General features: G+C 42.0%; 1 protein-coding gene across 1 annotated transcript in view; it reads left to right on the top strand.

Annotated features, from left to right (window-relative positions):
- Positions 1-23,677, top strand: part of adgrl1a (adhesion G protein-coupled receptor L1a) — a 60,390-nt gene extending 36,713 nt beyond the window's left edge. Inside the window, exons 7-24 of the mRNA XM_042504789.1 lie at positions 1,509-1,805; positions 3,262-3,365; positions 4,929-5,114; positions 5,305-5,343; positions 7,890-8,070; positions 9,117-9,239; positions 10,091-10,299; positions 10,403-10,576; positions 11,150-11,359; positions 12,769-12,989; positions 13,300-13,366; positions 13,549-13,640; positions 13,903-14,071; positions 14,338-14,493; positions 15,578-15,674; positions 19,359-19,481; positions 22,568-22,585; positions 22,729-23,677. Coding sequence (XP_042360723.1) covers positions 1,509-1,805; positions 3,262-3,365; positions 4,929-5,114; positions 5,305-5,343; positions 7,890-8,070; positions 9,117-9,239; positions 10,091-10,299; positions 10,403-10,576; positions 11,150-11,359; positions 12,769-12,989; positions 13,300-13,366; positions 13,549-13,640; positions 13,903-14,071; positions 14,338-14,493; positions 15,578-15,674; positions 19,359-19,481; positions 22,568-22,585; positions 22,729-23,645 — 3,383 coding nt within the window. The 3' untranslated portion in view covers positions 23,646-23,677. The remainder of the gene's footprint in view (positions 1-1,508; positions 1,806-3,261; positions 3,366-4,928; positions 5,115-5,304; positions 5,344-7,889; positions 8,071-9,116; positions 9,240-10,090; positions 10,300-10,402; positions 10,577-11,149; positions 11,360-12,768; positions 12,990-13,299; positions 13,367-13,548; positions 13,641-13,902; positions 14,072-14,337; positions 14,494-15,577; positions 15,675-19,358; positions 19,482-22,567; positions 22,586-22,728) is intronic.
- The last annotated feature ends 3,812 nt before the right edge of the window (positions 23,678-27,489 follow it).

The following is a 27,489-nucleotide window of genomic DNA, read 5'->3' as shown; positions in this document are numbered from 1 at the left end:
CTATTAATTAGGAGCACTATTGGAATGTTTTTCGTTCGGTTATCAATTACACCACACTGTTGGAGTGTAGAGTGTACTCTTGGCACAGACGGAGCAGAAGAATGCCGGGCACCGCGATAGTGAAACTTAATTGTTTATTGCGCTGGGTCTAAAAGTTTGCTTTCACTCCCTCTGCAGCTGCTCCATTCATCCATCAGTCTAATATATATATATATATATATTTTTATATTTTTTTTTTTAAGATATTTTTCGGGCATTTTTGCCTTTAATTGATAGGACAGTGCAAGTGGGGATGTAGGTTGAGTAGACTGAGTAGAAACATTGGGAATATATTTTCATGCTGTTTTCATACAGAAGAAATGACTTTGGTCACAAAATCACAGATCTATTTCTGATAACATGTACTACTCATGATTATTTTTTATTCATACTGTAGTACAAAAAGTTCACAAAAACACGCAGAATCAGACAACAGAGCACTAGATGCTGGACAAGAGCTACTACAAGAGTAGAAAAAAACAAAGTCCACACACTAGATTATGCTCCCATAAATATTTAATACAATTACCACTGAGGTGACGTTTCATGCTGCAGGCTCTTCATCAGACTGTAGAACATGAAATTATACAGAAGCACCTTTTTCAGTGTTTTGTAAATGATGCTTTTTGCTTGATCAGGGAACACTTCAAACAGCCCATGCAGAATGTGTTTGTGACTGTTTCTTATCTGACATTTGGGTTTCTCAGATATCAAATCATTGTATTCCCATCCACAGTCATAGTTACAGTAAAGAGCAGCCTCTCAGGTATGACTGCTACAGCACTTCATATCAACTTCTCTGTGTCATGGATAATGAAAAAGTCATTCTGAAATGATAAGGGGGGAAGATGAAATGAGAACACCACACTGCGTTTTGGCAGTCCATCAATAAGAGAGGAAGGTTTGGATGTATTGTATATCTGAGCCACATAAAGGCCTGTATAAAGCTCAGATTATGCCCAGAGAGAGTAGAGGCAGAGACACATGGGCGGCGGTGCTCATAGTGTGCAAGCGCTGCCTCTGCGTTTGATCAGTTAGGATTTTGTAGTTGTGATGTGTTGCTTTTATCTTCGCATTAGGTTTGGTTGTTAGTGATGGTGACTTCTCTGATACATTTGATCAATTATTTACTTCTCCCTGACTTGTGACGATGCGTTCTCTCCATCTCCTCCCCTGTTCCTCTCATCTCTCCGGAGACCCAGCTTTGAGAGGCTCCAAAAAGTATTTGTCACCCCAATTATTGTCGGGCTAACTTTTGAACTCAACTTCTGAGAGACATCTTAAATTCACATGCATGTGTCCTTCAGTCTCTTGATCTCATTTTTTTGGCTTTTGCTGTCGGCTTGTGCCGCTCTCTTAACAAATCCCTTACATCCTTTTAAAACTCTAAATGTCTCTCACTCACTGCAGGCCTCATTTGTAGCCTCTAACTCTTCTGTTCTCTCTGTGTTGCTCTCCGGTTACCTCAGGCCCTCTCACCACCACACAAGTTACCACCACCCTTGCGGCCAGGCCTTTCACCTCCAGTGCCAGCCCCTCTACCGCCCGCCCTCTGGCACCCACCTCGCGCCCAATCGGCTCCATCAACAAGCACCCTGATCTTCGACCGATCACAGCCACCGTGCCTGTCACCCGCCGCCCACCCCGCCCTCCTCCTCAAGGCCCGGAGCCCCACGTCTGTGAGGCCAAGCTGGTCCGTGGTGTCCAGTGGCCCACCACGCAGAGAGGCGAAACAGTAGACCGCCCATGTCCCAAAGGATCTCTAGGTGAGATTTGCATGTGTATTTTTGACCGTGTGTGCATTTCTTCCACCCCACGAAACAAACACGTGCGTTTCATGTTGCACTAACACACTATGTTCTCCATGCATGTGGGTGTTTGTGCAATATACCTCTCAGCATGTGCCCAAGTGATCAGCGTGTTTGTGCTCTCACACTTGTTTTTTTCCGCTGTTGTCTTCTTCTGTCCCCGCGTTGGTCCCACCAGCAGGCACAGTCCCAGAGGACTCGCAGATGAAAGCCCGTCCTCCACATATGAAAGGCTCATCTCCCACAGAAACAGAGCTGATTGAAAGTGGCGAATAATGAAATGAAAGGCTAGACAACACAGGCTTCACCTCTCTTCACGCTAGTTCCCATACCTCTAAACATGCAGCAATCAAAAAGCTCTCTTTAGTCACAGGGAGAAAAAAAGAAAGACATCTCCTTCCACTGAGCCTTCCAATGCTTATTTGCTGTTTCTGTATGTTCTCTCTGTGAACGACAGTAACATTAAATTAGCAGCTGGCTTAATTGCCGCGTCTTGGCAGAGCTCTCAAACCCAATCTGTGGTCGATGGAGGAGAGTATAGAGAAAAGGGGGAGAAAAACTCTGCGAGAGAGAGAGAGAGAAGAAGGCGGTATGAAATGCAGAGCGCATCTGCTCTGATCCCTCTACAACTGTGAAGCGTTGCTGCATTGTCTCTGTCATCTCTGCTCCTCTGTACTCCTTCTGTCTCTCTCGCTGTGGTTTCTCTTTTCCTATTTTCCCTGCCATCACTTTGTGACTTGACGTTGGTTATTTGTGTTAGCAGCAGCATATAGACCCTTCTCTGGTTTTATCCCCGCGTGGTGTCCTTTCTCTGAACCCACGTAACTAGAAAAACCTAGCTGGAAATGAGGGTTGGTGGAAGGTGCTTCCCTTCAGGTGTTTTTATTTGACAGTGAGGTATCATACCTGATGTCTTTGGTGTGTGTGTGTGTGTGTGTGTGTGTGTGTGTGTGTGTGTGTGTGTGTGTGTGTGTGTGTGTGTGTGTGTGTGTGTGTGTGTGTGTGTGTGTGTGTAACGGTGTGCGCTGTAAATGTTATGTGGTATGTCTGCATGTACTCCTTTTAAACTGTTCCTTTTAGAGCATGAAAGCCTGTTCAGCCCCTCTCCCCCCCTTTCTCGTCCCTCACTTTCTTGCTGCCCTACACTCCATTATTGAACCTTTTCCACTTCTGACCCATTTTTACTCTACCTCCTCCCTCCGTCTTCCCTCTCATCTTCAAACACTTTGAGTATTACATTTTTAAAATTCATTTCATTCCGTTTTTCTTGGGTGGGGAAAAAAAATCATATCACATTTTTTTGTGCTCATCCATCCTCTCCACACTTTCCCCTTTAATTGCAGACACCTAACGCTTATTATCTCTCCATTACTTTCCCCCCTCCTCTGTGTCTTCCCCCTCTGCTCGTCTCCAGGCATCGCTTCGTTCCAGTGCTTGGTGGACCAGGTCATGTGGAACCCGCGGGGTCCTGACCTGAGTAACTGCACCTCCCCTTGGGTCAACCAAGTGGCCCAGAAGGTGAGACCCAGAGCCGTACCCCAAGGCCGTGGGTCCGTCCCCTTCCTCTGCCCCACTGCCCTGACCGTCCTCCTTGTCCACCTGCACACACACATTAACATATCTCCAAGGCTGGCCTGATTAAAATACAGACTCATTTCAACTGGCCCTTCATTACAAGGCATCTGCTCTTGATACTTAATTAACTTCCTTTTTTTCAGTTATATACTTTAATCACAGCCAGGTGAAATTATTTTTAATAATCAAGCTTGGGGCCTCACAGCTTGGAAAGTAGTCGGCCACTTTAATTTCTCCATCATAGACTTACCTGTGCAGTAGCTAAACATCACAGTCTCTAGATGATGCCGGTGATTTTAACTTGGCTCATTGCTATTTAAATTACCAAAATGTATTACTACATATCAGAGACTTGAGTCAAACCCAAGTCAAAAATTTAATTACTTTACACTCAACAAAAAAAAAGACCTGCAATTTGACTTGGACTTTAACACCAACGACTCATTTAAATCAACTAATGTTAATCATTTTATTTTATATAGACTCAATACATCAACATGCAAAAACTTAAAATATGAATTTAAAGGAAGAATAGTCTTCCAGGAAAAGGCTTAACAGATCTATGAAAAGAAAGCTGCAGCCATTTTTCCAGTATGACATTTGTTAAATACAACAAGACAGGATGGAAACACACATAATCAGTTCTGTCTTGGCACTGGTTGATACTACGACATGCCAGTGCTTTTTTTTTTTTTTTTTTTTTTTTAAGATAAAGTTCAGTCGTACTTGTTCTTACAAACATGTTTCAAGAAATAAATACAAATTTCAAAAAGGCATTCAGGAAATTTTGAATTTAATTCATTATTACTCTGTTGTTAAGGTGGCATTATATTTAATGTAGAGTGCAGAATGACTTGTTTAGGACACAAAACTTAGTGTATAAGACTCAGGTGTTGACTTGGGACTTGACTCAAGACTTGCCTGTCTTGACAAGCGACTTGACTCAGGACTTGCTCATCTTGACGGGACTTCACTTGGAACTTTACTGCAAAGACTTCAGACTTATCTGTGATTTGCAAACCAATGACATGGTCCCACCTCAGCTGTTTTTGCTGTAGTAATCTGATCAATCCCATCCTGATTTTGGCAGTTATCAGATTTTAGCTGGTTACAATTCTGCAGGAAAATAAAACTGATTATTTAACCATGCTTGTCCTTGACCGGCATTTTTAAAGGTTGTTTTAAGTGTATTTATGTGTCTGGAAGGGAAAGCAGCATCATAGCAAAAATCAATTGCAATTGCAAAGTGGTTGCTAAGGGTGTGATTTGCGAGTGAAACAGCACAGGGGAGAATAAAAAGTTCACAATGTGCTATACAAGGTCCATTTTTGCTTACAATGATGCAAGAGGGGCGGATAATAAAGATCCTTTTTTTGGCAGATTTCTGGAGAAATCTGATTGCTGACCAAATAGGGAATTTTTGTTAGTACTGAGACTAAACTTGTGGTTTCTTTTAATGTTAGTGTGCAAGTAAACATTTTTAATCATCTGTGTGTTCATGTGCAGATAAAGAGCGGGGAGAATGCTGCAAACATCGCTGGAGAGCTTGTGAACCACACCCGGGGTCGGATCCAGGCTGGAGATGTCAGCTCGTCCGTGCGACTCATTGAGCAACTGCTGGACATCCTGGACGCCCAGCTTCAGGCCCTGAGGCCTGGGAACAAGGAGTCAGCTGCACGAAACTACAACAAGGTATAAGAAAGTGTAAACACGCATAAGCACACACGTCTATATTAAATTCAAGCATTAGAAAAGGATGCTGAGGTTAATGTGAATTTTTCCCCCCTAGTGCACATGCAAGGACAAGTGAGTTTTTAATTTACTGCGTCCTTTTTTTTTTTGTTTAGCTGTTTAATTCCGTGCTTTGTTTTCTCCCTTCCAGCTCCAGAAGCGAGAGCGGACCTGTCGGGCCTACATCCAGGTAGCTTTCCTCTTTTATCTGCCTGCTTTACATGCCTGTGGAGTAGGACTGCTCTGCGACTTAAAATAACTGAGGGAAGATAAATCCTTGAGTAGACTAGGTTTGAGGATGAGATTCCTCTGGCTCAGTGCTCTGTATTATGATTTATATTGCCTTTGGAAAATCATCACTTACAGAATTTCTGTTTTGTTTTTTGTTTTTTTTATTCTGAAGAGCAGTGTGAGTAAGTTTTTGGTATAACTCCTGGCAGGCATTGGTGTAGTGTTTCCCAGAGCAGCTGATTTGTGGTTTTTCAGTTGCCCATTGTATATGCATTTGGTTCATGTGGAAGTCATCTGTCTTTGACATAATGTTAGTTTTGTTTGACTGTGATTGAGTCTAACTATATAATGTCGGCCTTGGTGTCATTCTGTTGCACAATAAGGTACAATATCAGTGGCTCTGAGCAAATGTAATTTGACGATAGCACTGTATGGAAGGCAACAGTTTGTGTTACTACACCCTTCTGTGCTTTTCCAATATGTGTGCAATATCTCTGGTTCTGAGAAAGCTGTAATCTAATATCATGAAAAGGCCTTGTGTATGCTTCTCTGTAATGATGAAATGCGGCGCTCTGCAGAACACAGGCTTTTGTGTATCTTGACCTGTCTGCAGCATACTGTAATATGACACCACATCTTCTGATCTCTGTTGGTGCCAGATGAATTTAAAGGCTGCTGTGTAGTATGCAACTGACCATTATGTTTTTTATCACTCGCTGCAAATTCACTCTGTAACGTTCAGAGGATGAATCCAAAAACACCCCCCGTCTTTCTCTTTTGTAGCAGGTAGAGTGCATTCTGATGATAAATTCATTTTGTTAACAGTAATGCTCTTTATTCCACACAGCAGTCAATCCTTCATTTTGAGAGGCCTGAGCAAGAGAATTACATGATTCATCAAGCAGGCTACTCCAATAAATTGGATAGCTGATACAACCATCAAAATTGCCATTAAATGAATTGTAAGTGTGAAATAGAAAGGTAATATGTCTGACATAGCACAGTAATAAATGTAGTGCAGAGGAGTGGTGAGTTTCTAGGAAATTATAGTGGAATAGTGGTGATTTTACTTCTAAGTGTTCAAAGTATATGGTTACACCCAACATATGGTACAAAAAAAGGTATAATTAGCAAGGGATCAACACATCAAGGACTAACTAATTAGGTAACTAATTATTAAATAGCTAATTAACAGCTAATAGTACTAACTTAAAACGGAGAACGAGTCACTACTGAAGATATCTGTAAAATCTGCATACCAAGCAATTATTTAATCAGTTGCTCCCAAATTACTTCAAAGATTCTGTACAAAATGGCACAAAACCACTAACTAATCAGTATTTGGAACAAGTGATTTTGTGTCCCCTCAGTGAATATCTTACTTAATAGTTCCTAGGAATACATCTATACTTCATGATTTCTTTACCATTACGTTTTTATTTCAGGGGCAGAGGTATTATGTTTTCCAGTTGTCCATCCCTCTGTTCCATTCTCATGAATGCTACACCTCAAGAATGCCATGAAGGATTTTTTAAAAAATTTGACACAAACGTCCACCTGGTCTTAAGGATGAACTGATTAGATTTTGGTGGTCAAATGTCATGGTCACTATGATTTCACGTTCCTGCCATTGTCGTGAATGCAGTGTTTAGGAATGCCTTGAGAGAATTTCTTCAAATTTGGCACAAACGTCCACTTGGACCTCAAGGATAAACTGATTAGACTTTGCTGGTCATAGGTCACTGTGACCTCAGGAAACATGTTTTTGGCCATAACTCAAGAATTAATACTCTAAATAACTTAATGACAAAATTTCACACAAATATCTAATAGAATAAACTGTCAAAATGATGGCATTTTATATCCAAAAGATCAAAGTTTACAAATTTACTGTGCCATCATAATTTTCTGCATTTTTTTTTCTGACTGTAACTCAGTAACAGAAGGAAAGACATTTGGTCAGATACTGATTTGGTAACTCTAATCTTGGGTTCCCACTTTTAAATTGTGCTGATTGTATAAGTTCTCTGCACTGCTGGATTTAAAATGTGAGTGTTGCATACATGTTTAGACAATAAAAACACCTAATACCTTTTATTAAGTTCTTTCAGAGTCATCAGTACATATATTATACGAGTCTGGACAGACATAAATGTGAACTGAAACTTGACAACCACAAGGCAATTCTAGTTTGTGTTTAGTAAAGCAGAACAAAATCCTACTGAACTCAAAAATAGCTTATGAAACTTAAGTGGAAATTAGGGATTAGTTCAGGAATAACATAAGGATGAGAAAGAATTCTACAAAGAATTTTAAGAGAAAAACATTTTTTTGAGCATTTCCTTAAAATATCACATCATATCTGTATGTATGTATGAGCTGGTTATTAATTCTCTGTTAGTTCCTGATTTGTTTGTTACTTGTTTCTTGTCAGCTACAGGATTACATGTTCCTTGTTGTGTTTTAGCTATTAGTAATGAATGCTATGCCTCCTGCATGTGCCAGGCGGTGGTGCAGACAGTGGACAACTTACTGCGTCCTGAGGCCCTGGAGTCATGGCAGGACATGAACAGCACAGAACAGGCACACACTGCCACCATGCTACTGGACGTCCTTGAAAAAGGAGCTTTCCTGTTGGCCAACAACATGTATGGGAATCGCTTTTCTGACCGAGCTCCAAGCATCGGTGAGGAAACAGCGTTCATGGTGTTAATTGTAGAGAACCCCAGAAATGAGTCCTAAAATCCAGAAATGACTTAGCATTTTAGCACCTTCGGTTCCCTCTTCTCAAAGTCAATAGGTTTTTGGTTAGAGGCCTGAAATAAGGTCTTTGGTTAACAAAGCTTAACCTTCGTAATGTCCTCCCGATTACTATACAGCTTTTGTCCTCTGGGGTCATTCTGACCCGGTCCTGTTTTGACTGTTATTTAAAGCATATTGTATAAACTGTCAATCCATTCTGTGTTACACCTTTAGTCTTACTTCAGCCCAACCCATTATCACACATTTTTCACAATCTAGGGCCAATAGACCTTGTTTACCTAAATATAAAAAATATATTTTGATAGCAAAAGATTTCATTCAGGGTCACATTGACCCCAAGGACAACAGGAGGGTTAAGAGACTTTCTTGTTTTGTTCTATGACGTAAAATACGACAGTAAAAACCCCACACACTAGCTCTGAGGCTTTTACATGTATTAAAAAGACAGATGCTAACAAGTGGCTAAATGAGACTATTATCATGCCGAACTGTGCAGAACACGGCTTTACAGCCTCGTAGCGATGGTGATGTGGCCACAGTGTAGTTTGTTTTAGCCCAGCAGTAGCTTATTATTTCTGGCAATTTCATTAAGGCTTCAAAAATCCTGAAAGTGGTGTTCATTTGTGTAGATTATCTTGCTGGACAAAACGTGCAAGTATCATAAACGTTTACCACAGAGCTTATTTTCTGCAATGATCCAAAATCCAATGAAAAAATCCCATAGACTCTTTGACTATAAAATCGAGGCGACGTTATCTTCTGATTGGCTTACAGAAAAACGTCATCCCTGGGGCACTCTGTGGTGGATTAGCCACAGCTTTGACCACTGTTTGTGTAACTGTACCCCCAGGTTGTGACTTTAAATCTGGAAAAATCAGCATGTTTTTAATTCCTCGTTTTATTTATTTGTGTTGTAAATATGTGTGTTTTCTCCTTATAATTTTTTGTGTGCTGTGTTTCCTACATCAGATCTCGAGGTGCACGTTCTGAACACAGAGATGGACCTGCAGGACTTGTCCTTCCCACAGAACTACGCCAGCGACAGCACCATCCAGCTTTCAGCTTCCACTATCAAACAGTACAGTCGCAACGGTCAGCAGCCCTCCCCTCGCCCCCTCCTCACTGTCCTGAGCAGCCCGCTCTTATGTTTCCATTTGCATTTTCATGCAAGCTTAAAACAATCTGCATACAGTTGACTAAGTTATTGGTTCATAATAATAGGCTAATCAGATTAACAAAAGTGCTGAGACAATTTCTTTTCTTGATGGTTTCTTAACAGCAGTCTTAATAGAATAGCTGGGGAGGCGTGTAGATTACAATCGGCCCCAGTCTGACAGAGCAATCTCAGCACTCCCTCTCTTCTCTCTTCCCCATTCCATTCCCTCACTCCGTCTCTTCGCCATCTTATCCCCCTCTCTCATCTCTCTTGTTTCTATCCCCCCAGCCCCCCTCCTCTGTCATCCCCCTCTTCACCGCTCCCCTCCTCCCTCCATGGCCCCTCATCCCATAGCCCTTTTTCTGTTTTCTGTCTCCACTCGGCTCTGCAGTGGGAACGAGATTAGAATGATTGAAACAAATGCACATGAAATATTCATATGGAATAATAAGAGATCTGTGAATGCTTGAGGGATGAATGTTCCATTGCCCTCCACATTAAATCTCGCTCTCTTCCACCAGTCAAAATGAAACGGTCCTTACCATCATTCTAACCTTCACTAACTCTCTCTCTCTGTCTCCCTCCCGCTCACCCTGTCACTCCCCACTCTCTATCTCTGTCACTCTCGTGCTATTACCATATTATGCCCCTATTTTTTTATTTGCCCCCACCCCTTTATTGTTATCGTCTGCATCTCCCTTTTCAAATAACGTCTGCCTTTCTGTTCTTTTTTTCCTCACTCTTGCTCTCTTTCACTCTCTTTGTGTTTCTCTCCCTCCACATGCAGGACAAGTCAAGGTGGTGTTCATTCTGTATAAAAACTTGGGATCCTTCCTGTCCACCGAGAACGCCACAGTGAAGATGGAAGTGGATGGGCTGAGCCATGATAAGAAGCGTCTGGCGGTCAACTCGCATGTAATTGCTGCCTCCATCAACAAAGAGTCCAGCAGAGTGTTTCTCACTGAGCCAGTGGTGTTCACACTCAAACACCTACAGGTGGCCTAATTCAATCCCTGTCATGCTCAATTTTCTGTCTGACACATGCGACTGCCATCGACGTTTTCCATCACCCCTCTCTTTGCTTTTCTTTTTTCCGCAGTTGGAGAATTATTACACTCCAAATTGCTCCTTCTGGAACTACTCAGAGCGCTCCATGACGGGCCAGTGGTCGTCGCAGGGCTGCAAACTGCTGGACGCCAACAGCACGCACACCACCTGCTCCTGCAGTCACCTCACCAACTTCGCCGTGCTCATGGCTCACCACGAGCCCGATGTGAGTAAACAAGGGCGTGGCAGGCGCATGTTTTAAAATGGAAGTCGGGGTAATTTATGCAGACGTTCATTCGTGCGCGCATTAGCGTTCGCTCACTCTCAGTCACACACACACGCACACACATGCACATTAATGTACCCTCTCAAGGCTGACAAGCTCTTTGTTTTGAATTTTCTCCTCTCCTTCTTTCACTCCGACATTCAGGGAGGCACATGCTTACAAATTCATGTCCTGCTACTTCTAGCTGACATTCACATGAATTTGAATGTCATGTTTTTTTTTTTTCAGGACGTCTTGTCTCTTGTCTCTACACTTTAGCTCCTTGCATATATTTACAAATATTAAATAAAGCAATTTTGCTCTCTTTCTCTCCCCTCCCCCCTATTCTGTCTATCTATCCTCCTATTGTTTCTTCCCCCCACTGTTCTCCCATCCATCTCCGTACTCCTCCTTCCCATTCTGCTGTCTTATCCCATATTTTTCCCTCTTTATTTGTCTGATTCTGCTGTGTATCTTTATCCCTCTGCCCTCTGTTTGTACCTCATTCCCCACCCAACACAACCCGGACCTCAGTACCAAGGGCGAATGCACGAACTGATCCTGTTTGTGATCACCTGGGTGGGGATTGTCATCTCCCTTGTGTGTCTAGCCATCTGCATCTCCACTTTCTGCTTCCTGCGAGGCCTGCAGACTGACCGCAACACCATCCACAAGAACCTGTGCATCAACCTTTTCATCGCTGAGCTGCTCTTCCTCATCGGCATCGACAAGACAGAATACCATGTGAGTTTTGACAGTGGTGGAAGAAGTATTCAGATCCTTTACTTAGAAAAAGAAATACTACCACCATGTGAAAATACTCTGTTACAAGTAAAAGTCCTGCATTGAAGTAAAGTAAAAGTAAGTATAATCAGGAAAATGTACTTCAAGTGTGAAAAGTGAAAGTACCCAATGCAGTAAAATCTTAAAAAGAAAGAAGGACCACCCCCCAAAAACGTATTAAATAATATAAAAATAAAATTCAAAAAACATCCATAAAACCCCATGTTATATAAAAAAGAAAAAAACACACCTAACTGCAAAATTTTAAAAAGAAAAGAACACCCCCAAATGTCATTTTTAAATAGAGCTCCCCCGAAGTTAAAATTATTTTTAAAAAAAAGAAAAAACAGAAGAAAAGAACATCCCCCCAAAATTATTAAAATTAGGAAAAACAGAAAAAACACCCAAAGAAGAAGAAGAAAAAACATTCCAACAATTCAAAATTATAAAAAGAAAAGAAAATAACACCACCCAAAACTCAAAATTATTTAAAAAAAAAAAAAATAATAATAATAATAATAATAATATATATATATATATATAAAAAGATTTAAATGTTTATCAAATAGTATGTAATTAATTTTCTGTGAATCCTGTGTACCTGTATAACTGTTTGGTAATTTAATTTATAACAAACATCATATTTTAATACACATTTCTTTTTTTTTCATACAAAAATCTTTATGTGTAAGATTTTGTAGGTACCTAATAGTAGAAAAACAAAAAGTAAAATATTTTCCTCTGAAATGTGGTGGAGTAAAAGTATAAGTTACATGAAAATAAAATACTTAAGTAAAAATACCTTGAATTCATACTCAAGTACAGTCCTTAGCTCCATTCCACCTCTGGAGTTTGAAACCACTTTTAAGCCTGATAGCTGCAGAGGATGTTGGTGTCATGAGTAGAGTTTTGCTTATTTCCTCAGAAAATGAATAAATATCTGTTCTTTTTAAAACCTTTTTAAAACTCAGTTGCCCTGTAATGAAAGTAAATCAGTAGATTGGGTCAGGTTTTATATTTTCCAACTTGAAACTGACATCAAGACTTATGGCGTAACACCAGCAACAACTTTTTTTATTACATTAAAAGTGACCGAGAAACTAAAATTGAGGCAGCGTCTCATTACGTTACTCTATAAAACATTAACTGCACTGAGTAATGAATTACCCCTCAATAATATGCACTGAGCAAATCACCCAGGGGGCAGCTTTTCATTTTTCCTCTATGAATGTCCAAAACTACTTCCTGATAGTGACTCTGTTCTGTCCTCTCTGGTTTTTCAGTCAGTTACATGCCTTGATCTTCTCCTTCATCTTAATATTCTCATTCCTCCTCTTCTTCTCCTCTCTCTCCCTCGCTGCTGTCCTCAGATTGCCTGTCCCATCTTTGCTGGTCTTCTCCATTTCTTCTTCTTGGCTGCCTTCTCCTGGATGTGTCTGGAGGGTGTGCAACTCTATCTCATGCTGGTGGAGGTCTTTGAGAGCGAGTACTCCCGCAAAAAGTACTACTATCTGTGCGGCTACTGCTTCCCCGCACTGGTGGTGGGCATCTCCGCGGCCATAGACTACAGGAGCTATGGGACCAAGAAAGCGTACGTGTGAAGACAGGTCTTTTGCACCTGCAGATTGAGAAGTAGGATTATGCTATTCCCCCAGCTGGAAATGTAATATGCAGGGCTGTGTGAACGGCTCTTGCACCTCCCTGCGGACTGGCTTTTCTGAACACACTTAGCCAAAGCCTGATGATTAGCCTTCATAAGATAATCCGCTGAGACAGGGAAGAAGTGTGTGCATGCCTGCCTGTGTGTGTGTGTCTGTGTGCATGTGTGTGTGTGTGCACGTGCGTGTTTGTTCATGGGCATAATTGTGTGTAACTCTCTCTTCTCCTTTGTGCCACTCCAGATGCTGGCTGCGAGTGGATAACTACTTCATCTGGAGCTTCATTGGCCCCGTTTCATTTGTTATTATGGTATTAGCTTTACTGTCAGACAGTATTATTCTCCTCTCTATTTTTGATATCACCCAGTCACACCAAAAATATTTCACCATGCTTGCTTTGTGAGGTTAATTACAGTGCAAAGTCGGTATTTTTGGTGCAGACTGTGAAGTTCACATCACGTTTATTTGATTCTTTCTATCCTCTGTCCCCAGCTCAACCTCATTTTCCTCATGATCACTTTACACAAGATGATCCGCAACTCTTCAGCACTCAAACCTGACTCCAGCCGCTTGGATAACATTAAGTGAGTTCAAATTATTCAGTGGGAGTCATACTCCTTAAAAAAGTGTTTTTGTTGTTGTTTTCAAACAGGTTTCCTGCAGATCTGTAAAATCTTTAAAGGCATTGAATTCATTTATTTAAAAATAAGACCCTATTTGTTATTTAAAATGTGTGTTAGATTATTTTTTTCAAAATTCCTTAAAATTGCTAAGAAAGGCAAAGTATGTAGTAAGTAAGATGGACCAGTCAGTATTTGTTAACATTTTCTTGCCCACTTGCATCAGGTCGTGGGCTCTGGGGGCCATTGCCCTGTTGTTCCTGCTGGGGATGACGTGGGCTTTTGGTCTTCTTTTTATCAACGAAAACACGGTTATAATGGCCTACCTCTTCACCACCTTCAACGCCTTCCAGGGCATGTTCATCTTCATCTTCCACTGTGCCCTGCAGAAGAAGGTAACAATACTACAGCAGTCTTTGAGACCTTACTATATGTTATGGATGGAATTCTGAATAAGCAGATGAAATGTTGTGGAGACGGATGGATGGATGTGCACATCTGATATATTCAGCGTACAAGTTCAGAGTGATTGCATTTTGCTGTTTGCGTGTTAAAAGCCTCTGCTGCTCCACATTGGGTCCAGGCTATTGAAGCTAAGTGTTTGTGTTTATGAGTGGCTTTAAAACACGTCCGCTGTGCCTGTGGTGTTATTTCTTTACAGGTCCATAAGGAGTACAGTAAGTGTCTGCGTCATTCCTACTGCTGCAGCCGCACCTCCACCACCAGCTCCCACGGCTCCCTGAAAAACTCGGGCCTGCGTGCCAACAACCGCTACTACAGCGGCAGCCAAGCTCGCCACGCAGCGGCCCACAGACAGGTGCGGGTAGGACGGACCCACGCACTTTAATGATGGCACACACAAAGCACATGCAGGCACACTTTTTGTCCATCTTTAGGCATCAGCCTGTGTGGAAGGAGGATTTCCGCAGAAATCAGCTTGTTTCAGTGGAATGAAATCTATTTTCTTGAACCAAATTGACACAATCCAACCTTTATTTATTTTTTAGAACACTGTCAAAAGGGTGTCAAAACAAAATTAAAAAAAAGCTTTGGAAACAAGGGACATTTCCTCACCCTGCTGGTATATTTTCCTTGGTTTAAGAGGTTTGTTATGTAAGATTCAAGAGCACAAAATGATTGCACCTGCGGGGGTTTGATTGCTGATCAATACCAATGACTCACCGATTACATTGCCAAGCACTTGAATTTACTTACATACTTTTCCACCCACAGTCACGTTGCTTTTATTTGTCAGTGACAAAACGATGTGCAGCATTACGATACATTTTGTTCCCAGTGAGAGCAATTTTAAAACATGTTACATCATGATTTGTGATGTGATCATTGGATGTTTCTGATGCTCTAATCAGCCGGCGTGCTCACCTTGGTTTTACTTTTATGTTTTCATCTATCACTGGCAGCCCCGTGCTTCCTAGAGTAGATGACTCATTAAATAAAGATATCCTTTGAAGTCCGTGCACTATATATAGACACAGACACCATAAGAGGCATCTGGAAATACTGTGCATGCTGGTGTATGCACTACACACACATACTGTACGCACACATTGACAGTTAGTCCTCACAATCAACAAACAAGCTTTCCCACAATTTAATAAGACGCTTCCAAACAACAATTGTATCAGCCACTGCAATCATGTCTTACACATCTCAAGTTTATTAGCCCCCCTCCTGATAACATGACATAGCTGTGTGCCTCTTTACCCGACGCCTCGGTCTCTTTGTCTACCATGTTTGCCTATTGTTCTTTGCGGATTAGAGCGAGCCCCACAGTTTTGATTACAGCAGCCCCGCTGAGTTACAAAGTCTACCCGTCGCGTTGCTATATTTAACTTGTTGTCTGTTTGCTGCCACTCACTGAGCTCTGCTCCTTCTTCCAGAGTCGGATCCGCAGGATGTGGAACGACACGGTTCGAAAGCAGACGGAATCTTCTTTCATGGCGGGAGATATCAATAGCACCCCGACACTCAACCGCGGTGAGGCCTCCCTCTCTATCACTGCTCTGCTTCCCTCGTCGTTGAGTTATACACACTCAAATGAACACAAACACATAGAGTCCTGCACACTCATATGATTTACACAACTGACCAAAAAGAAGTAGAGTGGACAGAGCAAAGTGCTGTTATTCAGTGTTAAATGTGCACATGTGACGGTATGGAAGATGATGAAGCATGTGTTCCCACACCTGGTGTGTTGAGGATGACTCGATGGGCCAGAAGGCAAATAGCAGCTAGCGGCAGTAAAAGCTTAAATTCAATATAATATGGTGGAGGCTGGTAGTTGGGTTTCAGTTTGCAGTGTATATATATTAAATATATGCAGACATCCTGTTATGTGAATATGTGTGTCGTTGAAACTACACAATTAACTCCTGTTAGTGTAATTAAGCAGATTTAAGCTGCCTCACAAAGGCTGACTGCAATAACAGAATTTTGGTCAAAACTGAAGACAAAAGGAGGGTTTGAAATGAGAGGCAGTGTTAAATCTATTTAAATGGTCACTTGTCCATGCAATTCACTTTACGCGTATTTCTGCACTGTGGGTGTATTTTTATGCGGCAGCCTTTTTGTCCAAGACAAATCTCCTAAGGTACAATGAAATAATCTTGAACTTTGAATCTTGAAAATTGAGTTACTGCAATTAATCCTTTTGATTACTGTTCTATTTTGTGGCAAAAATTTCCTGGTTCAGTTTTGTTCTCTTCTAGGGAGCGTGTTGTACATGAGAATTAGGATGACACAAACAACAAAATAATTGATAATGTGGCGCTGACCATATATATAAGATAATGCCAAGTGATTAAAGTAATGAAGTGAGTATAACAATAAAATATTACTTAAGGGTTGCTAAAAAATAAAAGAGACATCTATTAGTTAAACAAATACAAACTGAATCTAGTGAGAAAAAAAACAGTTTAGATAATGAAAAAGATAAGATAGTAAAACAGTAGTTACTACACTAAGCCTTTGCATTAACTGTACAGCTAATTCTACTGGACTGGAATTTTAGTGCATTTTTGGGGTGACAGGTCAAATCATTGATTATATTTTTAGTCATATTCTCATCATATGCTTAATGAATACCTATTTATTAAGTGCATTACTACGTCAGTCAAAACACTTTTTCTCAGTTTCAGTGTTAGCATAGTTCCTGCGGTCAGTCTTTGTAGGGCAGTGTAAATGTACTTTTTCATTTTTGAATACTTAAAGTCAATTACACTAATTTGATTTAAAGAAAGAGGTAGTGTAGCCACTTCACAGTCATATATCACATCTTTCACAGAATACAATTCTTTGTAGACTCTCCATAACCACCAGAGATGGTTTGTAGCCACTTGCAGTGAAATAGTTCATCATCAAAAACAAGTCATCTGTCTTTGGTTTATTTGTTCACTCTGTTTTATGAATTTCAGTTTTTCAATTAAATAAAAAGTCATTTGAAGCAGGAACAAGACAAATAATCAATATCACAGTATATTGTGTCATTAACAACCCAGACATATATTCTGTTTTTCCTCCTAATATAATTTTGATTTTGCTTTGGAAAAATGTTTTTTTTTTATTATCGTCCACATAAGTTACTCAAAAGTCTTGATATGTCAGTGCATCACAGAGGGGCATGTGTTGTTATACTATCATTATAAAAAATACTGTAATAGCTGTGATTTATCCTGAGATTACCAGCCCTCATTTGACCTCTGTCCTCTCAGCCTTTTTATAGCTGCATTGGATCGATTGCGTCCGAATCTTCTTTGCTTGAGTGCAGTGACGCATGCCGTCCCCTCTGAACTCCACACAGCTGAATAGCGCACTAGCAAATATTTAAGAAGTGGAAGAAAAAAAATTGTGTGGAGTCACTGATTGTCTCGGCCTCTGCAACTGGTGGCGTCACTGCTGCAGCCATCAGTAACGCGGAGACGATCAAGGTTGGCGCAGGTTCAGGGTTTGGGGGGGGCATGGTGGGGTGGGGGGTGTTGATGATGACAACAGAGGCAGTCACTAAATCAGCCGTCACTCTTTATGCTAATTTCATCCATTTTGTTTTTAATGAACTGATTAGCGTGTGAGCGAACAGGGGGTAATTATTCTAATTGAGGAGAGTGACAGGCGCAAGGCAGGGGACTGAGGAAGAGGGTGCTACGAGTGAGTGGGATGGATGAGAGAGAGGTGTGTGTGTGTGTGTGTGTGTGTGTGTGTGTGTGTGTGTGTGTGTGTGTGTGTGTGTGTGTGTGTGTGTGTGTGTGTGTTCTTGTGGTCGGGCGGGTCGGTTTCCAGGGTTTTTTTCGTCACGACAGAGCAATCACCAGACCTGTTGGAGACACACAATGTGGATCATTCCATGTTGTGCTGTCAAACACAAACAACTGTGCTGTGAAGCCTTTATTTTCTGTGCTTCAGAGGAAAGTTTGTCAGTTGGCAGAAAGTGAAAGACGAAGGGGAGCACAGGAGGGAGGGAGAGGAGAGTAGAGAGAGAGCTGGAGAGGGGGAGAGAGAGAGAGAGAGAGAGGCGCTATCATGGAGGAGTAATTAAAGAGGCCAAATCTGGAGAAGAGACTGCGTTGTTATCACTTGCATCTCAGATTTCTTTGATTTCTCCACTTCACTTCTTTTGGAACCACAATCTCTTCCTGACAATAGTAGTGTGTCCAGAAGATGTGCAGTACACACACACACACACACACACACACACACACACACACGGAGCCTCCCATGATTCCCCCTGCCCTACTTTCTCTCCCCACTTAAAGCTAGTTCCTTTAATTTCCTACAGGATATTCCTATGAGGTACACACAGACAGCTAATCCCAACTAATTTGGTGTTGTTTGTAAAATTCTGGCATGAGGAACTGAGAAAATGTGGTTGAGTCAAGACACAGCAGAACGAGCCAGAGAATTGAGGGGTTTGTGCGGCGTGCCAGAAAGATGGACAGGGGGAGAAGTGTAAGAGGAGGGAAAAAAATGACAAATAAATAGCTGTGTGTGAGTGCATATTTTATTTTATTTTTTATAGAATCCCCCGCTTCCTTGCTGTGTGATGAACGGTAGGCGTTAGACCTGAAGGTTGCACTTTGCCTTGGACTACTCTCCGTCATGCTGTCCTATTTTTAATTTCATGGCATTTCTGTTTGAGTTGCCTCAGGCTGCAGCCATACATGGGCATTATACAACATTCTGTGTGCCATTTCTTTGAATTATATTTGTCTCGTAGTGGCATTCACATTGCACTGGGAAATTAACTATGTTTCAATGGCTGCACCCCTAGACTACATAATGGCATGCATTACTGTTCTACCCCATCTGACTACATTGTCAGGAGCCAAAAGAGAAAAAAAATAATGGCAATGCTCCAAACAGTACCTTTCCCCTGCAATTGTATTTTTACTCAAAGGTTACAATCAGCAGTCATAAACATTGAGGAGAACACTGTGAAATGCATTACTCCATAAAGCACCGGCATAACAAAAATAACCCCATCTGAATAAACAGTAAATATTTTTATGTCTCCAGATGTTATTACTGAGTCTGGAAACGTGAATTTCAGAGCATTACACCTATTGTGTGCAGTGTTTCTGCGTGTGATTGCTTTGCATACATTTTTAGACAAAGATAAGGACCCATTTATGATTCTGTTTATTTTTTTTAAATGTCTGTGTCTTGCAGCGACCATGGGCAACCACCTTTTGACGAACCCGGTGTTACAGACTCGCACTGGTACCTCTCCTTACAACACTCTGCTGGCTGAGAGCTTCACCCCACCATCACCTGGCGTCTTCAACTCTACCGGTTAGCTCCTCACAAACACCCTGGTCTGTGTGTGCAGTGTAGTTAGTTTGTGTGTGATTGCAGTAGGGATGTCCCAATTAAGTTTTTTTTTGCCCCTGATCCCAATCCAAGTCATTTGATTTTGAGTATCTGCCGATACAGAGTGTGGATCTGATACCAGTGTATATCCTTACAGTTTACTTACTCTGCAGTGCAGTACAGGATATTGTCTGCATTCAAACAGTTCCTTAATGTTTTTTTTCTTAATTTTATTTTTAGAAAATAACAAAGTGAACAAACAAAAAATATTTTTTTTATGGCTGTTTTCACAAATCCACTTAGTGCAGCATTTATTTTTCGATAAAATAACAAAGAAACTAAAATGTGTCTTCAAAAATGCAAATCCAGCAATGCAATGCAATAAAAGTACAGAGCACTATAAATGATTAATATAATCACAATTTTACATCAATGTAGTGTTATAGCTTAACTTTAACACTCCTAGTCACAACAAATAAAAATCCATCATAATTACGCTTATTACAGGATTATAGTAAAATTAGCTGAATGAAGAACAAAAATTCCACTTAAAGTGGTGTAGCAGCTTAAGTTGAACATGAAAAAAAAATAGTTTCTACTTATTGGAGTAGCAGCATTACAATAAAACCTGACTACCTGCTGGAAATTGTGCTCTCTTTTAATGACACCTTTGTGTCGGATGTAAACAAAGGATTGGGTAGGGTGAGTGCTCAAAATAATCGATCCCGATCAATTAAAAAATGCATTTCTTGGGCCTGATACAGATCCTTCATTTCCAATTAGGACATACCTAGATTGCAGTATGCACTTTCTATCAAAACAATGTGAATAGTATGTGTTTATGAACTTTGGTTAACTTCCCCACATCTTACCAGTGCAGAGATCTCATTTTTGTCCTCCGGCTGACGTTTGCTGGCTCTTGGGCTGTTTCTGGAGCTACTGATTATACTGCCTCATTTTTTAGTCAAGGAGGCTGAAAAGAGGAGAAGTTGTGGCGTCATATCATTGGGGTACAACACAGTCTGGTAAAGTCTGGTCTGCACTTGCCAAAAGGCTCAATAGCTGGCACGGGATTATAAAAACTGGGGCTGATTGATTTGTTTTGCTGAAGCCTCCACAGTCAGCCTAGGGTCAAAATATATTTTATACAAAAAATAAAGACATCAGGAATGCAGACCTTACTTGAAGAGGAGTAAGAGAGGAGAATTGGGGACTTTCTCTTCCTAAACTGATTTAAATAAAATATGCAACAACAATTTAAGTCTACTTGTTGTCCTCATAGGCGCAGTAACCTACTTTATGGGTCATAATAACAATACTGCTATCAATGCAAAGATCTTCAATTAAGGACCATAAACCAATGCTCTCTATACCGTGGACACAAAGCGTATAGAAGCAGATTAAAAGAGAGGTTGAGAAAGAGAGGGAGATGACTCTTTCTCTGAGATTGTTTGGTAATGGCAGTCTGCAATATTCTTTTTGGACAAGCACTACGTCACCCCACAGCAGGAACATTTATTCGTCCAGTGCAGTTCCACAAATGACCACTTGAAGCTGGCTCCAGAAGCCAGTTAATCTCCTTAGATCCCCATGTTAAAATGTCAATTTTCCAGCAGAAATAAACATGTTTAGCACCAATTTCAAAAGTATTACCATCTTTCTACTGCATTGAAAGCCCAGTTTTATGCAAAGACAGTCTTTCCTGCAGTGAATTACTTCTTTAATGTCCTTCTGTACGTTACTCTGATCATACATTGGCATGGTATACTCAAACTCACCACTGTATTTGAGTGCTTGCACATGTGTGCATGTGTGTTTGAGCCTGTTTGTGTGTTGTTTTTTCAGACTTTGTAGCTGTCAGACGGATTCACTAGGCTGAGCAGAACAGAGCCAAACAGTGCCTACAGCCTAACCAGCCATCTGGTCAGATCTTGAATCTTCATGAGAACAGCCACAAATTGATTCGAAGTTTAGCTACAGCTGTGACTGCCAGAAATCTTCAGGACAGTTTTCCTGTTCCCAGGCAGAAAAAGTAGTCGATTCAAATCATGATGGCCGTAGAAAGGGATCAGACAGCTCGGTGGTCAGAGACAGTCCATGTGGGTGTAGGTCAGTCAGGTGTGAGTGCTGCTGTGTGTGCGTGCTTGCTTTTATCTCAGAGTCTCTTTAAACAACTTGATGGCTGTTTTATCGCATTGCTGCATTCCCACACCCCTCTTTGGGTGCACATAACTGCTGAATTAGACATGTTCTGGTAATTGCTCCACTACAGCGCCGATATTCCAGAGAGCTATGACTGCGTGCGGCTGGTTGCTGGCTGCACCCGCAGAGTATCAGGCCTAGTGTCTGAGGACTGAAATTTAAGGCGGCGTTTCTGTTAAATATTTTAAAGCCTCTCCGCACAATACGTCAAGCCTGATGGCCACAGGCCTGGCAGCTGAGACATTTTTAGAAGAGAGTGGGAGAGGAAGTAGGGAGAGCACTTCATTAGAATGTCTAATTACCCACACCACCACCGAAGGAACGTTGATTAAAGTCATACTACGCATTAAATTTAAAAAATGAGTACGCCTCTCGCTTTTTGGGCGGCTTTTGCTTTGCTGTGTGATGTTAATTTGGGAGAAAAAGCACAACACCTTTGGTGTGTCGAAGGAATAAAATAAACATTTCTGCTACTGTACAGGGTTTTGTATGAATTATGTATGTATCCAGGTATCACTGACAGTAGTAAATAAATATACAGAGTATTTTCTGTGGCTTAGATGTAAATGTTGGAGGGATATGGTGTCAAACAAACAGGACTAAGTCTGCATAAATCAGAGATAATGTGACTGTGCATGTGTTTGTGTGTGTGGTAGGAGTTGGAGGGTTTGATGTGAGAGTGTGAGTGTGCGAGAGAGAAAAGAAGAGGGGCGGATAGACATGGATGTTTTTTATTCCGTTAATGGTTCCCTTTTGAAATGTCTTAAAAACTCATACATCAAGTTAATGTTGCACTATTAAAGAACACTTTCTGACTCGTGTCTTTTATTTTATTCACTCCACATGACTTTCTCTGTGATTCACAGGAACCTTCCGTGACCCAAGTAAGTGTAATTCACCTCAGGACACATCACTTTACCATCTGATATTTCTTCGTCTTCTCTTACTGACACTTGAGTCTGACTGTAAGATAATAATGCCAAAACCCTTTGTCTCTCGTCTCTCTTCTATTTGTGTTTGGGTCCAGAGAGTACGTTATCTAAGGCCCGCGACCCCTGTGGGATGGAAACCCTGCCCTTGAATGGTAACTTCAACAACAGTTACTCCCTGCGCAGTGGCCCAGGGGGCGTAGGCGGGGGCAGCTGTGACTTCCTTGGTAGTGGTAGCGGAGACAGTCCCCCGCCCCTCCTCAATCCCCGCAGCTCAGATGCACTGGGAGGCGGAGGCATCCGACGAAACCTCTCTGATGCCGCTGCCTTTGAGAAAATGATCATCTCTGAGCTTGTGCACAACAACCTGAGAGGTGGTGTTGGAGGAGGGAGCGGGGGCGGTGACATAGGGGACAGGGTGTGTGGCAGCCTGGCCAGGGGACGTCCTCACGGTGGGGTTGGTCGGGGGACAACGGGGGCCGGGCCGGAGCCATCTATGAGTATGGACGAAGACGAGGACTTTCTGAGAGAGGGGCGGCAGCGCACTCCGCAGGATGTGGAGCTGCTTTATAAAGCTCTGGAGGAGCCCCTGCTGTTGCAGCGAGCCCAGTCGGTCCTCTACCAAAGCGACCCTGAGGAGTCGGAGAGCTACACGGCCGACCTCACTGAGAGCCTGGGCCACAGTGGCCACAGTGGCCAGAGTGCTGGTGGGCAGGCAGGCAGCAGAGCGCCAGACTCCCCTGCCCATGACTCCCTGTACACCAGCATCACCAACCTGCGAGACTCACCCTACCCCGACAGCAGTCCTGAGCCCCTGGAGGTGGTCCCCCGTTCAGCCCAGCCCCCTGAGGAGCTGTACTACAGCTCTGGGAGGCCTGCCCTCGGCTCTCGTGGGGCCCCCATGCAGACCTTCTACCAGGCCCCACCCCGGAGACCGAGCGGGGAGGGACACCAGGCTCAGGAGCCTGCTCTCAATGAGGGAGACGGACAGATGCAGCTGGTCACCAGCCTGTGACTGGAGCCTGAAGGAGGAAATCGAGGACTAATGTGACGGCCAGAGCTGCCTCCTAGCCCGCCTCGTTCTCGCGTCTCTCCACTTTCTGCTTGTTTGGTTGCCTTTCTTTCTCTTGACTTTTATTTAACTAACAGATGAGCAAACAGAGTGACCTTCAGGGGGAGTCGTGGCTGACTCTGCAGGATCAGCCTTTATCTTGAACCCTCCCCTGTCTTTTGGAGATGAGTGATGGGTGTTTTTCCAACAGAGCGTGCGTCGGCTCTCTCCAACCCCAGTCCTCCCCAGCTTCTTTGGTACCCTAAGGCCAAGTCCAGCACTCTGAATGTACCGATTCACCCCCTTTACCTTCGGATATTTAAAAACTTTAAAACTTTGTTAAAGTTTTTTATGTAATTTCTCTTCAGACCTGCCTCCGGATATGGGAATATCATTTTATATTTTATCTCATTTCCCTTTCGTACCATCCATAGGTCGTTTTTTGAGTCATCATTTGATAGGAGTAGTTAGCTGTGGAGACAGGGAATATAGTACACTATTATAACCTAAAAAATGTCTCGCAGAAAGCTCTTCACTGTTGCCAAAAATATCTTTTATTGAGCCAGGACAGAAACTAGAACATTCACAAGGCAAACACACACACACATACACACACACACACACATATACGCTCACTCATCCAGAAGTGCTCATTACTGAACATCAAAAGTGAAAACAGTACTCCATCTAAGTAAAGGGGAACAAGAGCTTTTGTTCCAAGCAGGCAGTGGGAGCTGATTCAGAGTAGTTGCCTTCATTTTCTCTTGCTGTGAATCGACGACTATGTACAGAAGTGGAGTAGAGGCAGAGACGGATACTGAGGAAGCGCTGCACCATCCCTCCAGAGCAGGAGAAAACCTGCATCCACAAGACTGGCCGATCCTCTCCACTATTCTCTCTGGTTGTTTGCTTTAGGCATTTGAAAAGTTAAATGACTGCCTTGCTGTTGTTTTGAAGAGAGTATTCAATTTGTTGACTTTGGGTCCTCCGGGGGCTGCGAGAGCGGACTGGTGTTGCCCCCCTCCCCCGGTACTTTGCTGTTAGAGCCTAGCCAGTTGAAGTGGACTTGTTTCCTGTGTGTGGTTGTGACGAGCAAAGACTGTAAACGTCGCAAGCGCACAGGTCGACCAGTTGGTATAACCGTGTACATAGGAACCACACATGAATCTACTTTATTCCTACTATGTAAATAGGGACACCAGATGATCAAAAGCAACAAAAAGTAACAAATACTATGAAAAATGACTTCTTGTACTGCAACGAACCAACGAAAGAAAAAAATAAAATGTTTTTGAGTTTGTGAACTGAATGATAAACCCTTATCTCTCTCCCCCGTTGCTTGATCTCTAGCTCTCTCTCGCTCTTCTGCGCCTCTCAGTGAAAAATCCTTAGTGAGAGGAAGGCCGAGAGAGAGAAAGATTACAATGTGTAGTAGATTTTATTTATACAAATGAAAAACAGAACAAAAAAAATCCTGGCACAATTTTATGTAAAATAATCCGTTACATGTTGTTAATGTGTGACCTTTGACATTCCCGGCGGTGGAATTGCCGAAGTCAGTGGGGGGGGCGGGAGGTGCGAGGCGAGCCAGATAGATGTCGTCAGATGTCATACTGTGCCTCACAGGCACGACAAAGCATTGTGGGTGAACGACAGCATCCATACAGTGATTTGGTTTGTTCTTGTATTATTTGGAAGATATAACCAGATGACATACTTTTAACAACATGGGTTTTAGCATGTATGATAATGACATTTGTTTTCCTATCAGAGAATATTGCATTTTGCTGTTTCTTAAAGATAGTTTCAGCATTACTCCAGAGCCTAATGTGACAACTTTTTCATTTCCTGTGTGCATGTGTGTAAGTATGAACGGCTGGTTGTGTGTGTCCAGTGTGTGTGAGTGTACCAGACTTTTTGTATGTGCACACACATCTGAAAGGCTATTTTTTTTGTGACATGACTTGAATGCACATCAGACGTGGGGGGGGGGGGGGGGGGTACACATCTCAGAGAGCTGCCATTACTTCTCCGCCTCAAATGGAAGTTACTCTTGCGATGGCGTTCAGGTACAAGGAGGACAGGAGAAATCAGACCGCCTCGAGAGATGTGAGATAACCATATACCATGAAAATGACAAGCAGGGTTGACTGATCGGGAGGAACATGTTTCCAATATGCCACCTTATGCAAGCGATACATTTGAGAAATTAGCTGTCAAAAGAGAGCTGCTCGTGAGGCTCCTTTCCAGCTGAAATCTGTCTGACCTTTAAAAAAAAACTGGAAGTTTGCCTTCTTCTACGCTGTATTTATAGGTATTTGTTATGGTTTATTTATCAGTTTTTTATGTGTTTTTGTGGAATATTTATTCGCATTGATTTATTCATGCCATTGTTTTTTTTTTTTCTTTTTCACTGTCTGCCTCGTAAAACCTGCGCTGAGTGAAAGAGTGTGATGTGTGGACAGAACGTGAGCAGAAAATAGATGCATCCACTGCAGTGTGACATTTGCCGAGGGCCTGACTGTCCCACATCTAAGAGAACCCAAAGGACAGCTTTTAGCTGTGGCTCCTGGGGCTGAAAGAGAGAGAGGGGTTAAAGACAGATAAGGGAGAGGGATTACAAGGATTTGCCACCATTTATTCTTGTTATTCAAATCACTTGTGAAAAGTAGCATTGTATGGGCCGCCGAGCGCGATGAGGCTCAGAAAAGAACAAGCCCTGGTATCATCACTTGAGCCATAGGGGGGGAACATGTGCAATACTGCTTTGATGGTACATGAGTAGGATTTGCAGCTGAACTTCTGAGCTGTCTGTGTTTACAATTGAAAAGACAGTATGTACATGTACAGTGCCGTGCAAAAATCGGAGGCCACCATAGACTGATTGTTTTAGCAAAGTTGTCATGAGGATATATATATGTTTCTCAGTCTCTTTATTATAATACAAACAAAGAATACAGAGATAATGTCCAATGCATTAAAACTAGGACTGTTAAGTAATTCATTTTTTAAATTATGATAAAGCAATTAATCACACTTTATTTCCATTATTTTGCATTACAAAACAGTTTTGAAGTTTATATTGAAAAGGTCAAACAATTCTTATCAGACTGTATTGAATAAGAATCAAATGAAGCAAAAAACTGCATGGGACTAGCGTAAAGTAGACATTTTTGGAAATGTAGCTTAACTCTGGAGTGTTTTTCCACCTCCTCTCTGAGAAGCTAGAATGACATGGTACTGCTGGATTCCCAAAGTCTTCTAGTTTCCCATAATACCAGTATCATCACTTGCCAGTAGAGCCTCTTAAAAACGCGTTAATCACTAGGGGTGTAACGATCCATTGATATATATGTATTAAATGAGCAATGATCACGTCACATTGATGCAAAGTGTAAACATCGATCCACATCATCCTCTTTTAGACGCGCCCTTATTTTGAAATTCTGTGTCACCCTGCACACAGCGTCCGGCAGATGATGGCGAGCAGCCCAGAGAGAGATGATGAGCATGACACATGCATAACGTCCTTTACTCGGGGATAAATCGTCAGTGTGGAGATGTTTTGTTTTCGGAGAAAGTATGAGTCAAGAGATGGCGCATATCATATGAAAACAAAAGCCGAACTGAGGAAACATAAGGTACCTGCCGGCCACCTGCCTGACTTTTTGCTAACACCTTAGCTGCTCTGTTTCAACAATGTTGACTGAAAAAACGTGCATGTAGACTGAAACTCACCCATGCTGTCCGATCGGGAGATGCAGCGACTTAAATCAGCGGTGAGTAAGACAAAGCAGAAATAATAGTA

The sequence above is a fragment of the Plectropomus leopardus genome, chromosome 17 (assembly GCF_008729295.1).
Source record: "Plectropomus leopardus isolate mb chromosome 17, YSFRI_Pleo_2.0, whole genome shotgun sequence".
In the NCBI taxonomy this organism is placed as follows: domain Eukaryota; kingdom Metazoa; phylum Chordata; class Actinopteri; order Perciformes; family Serranidae; genus Plectropomus; species Plectropomus leopardus.
Note: the sequence above shows the minus strand (reverse complement) of the source record. Positions and strands in the feature narration are given on the sequence as shown.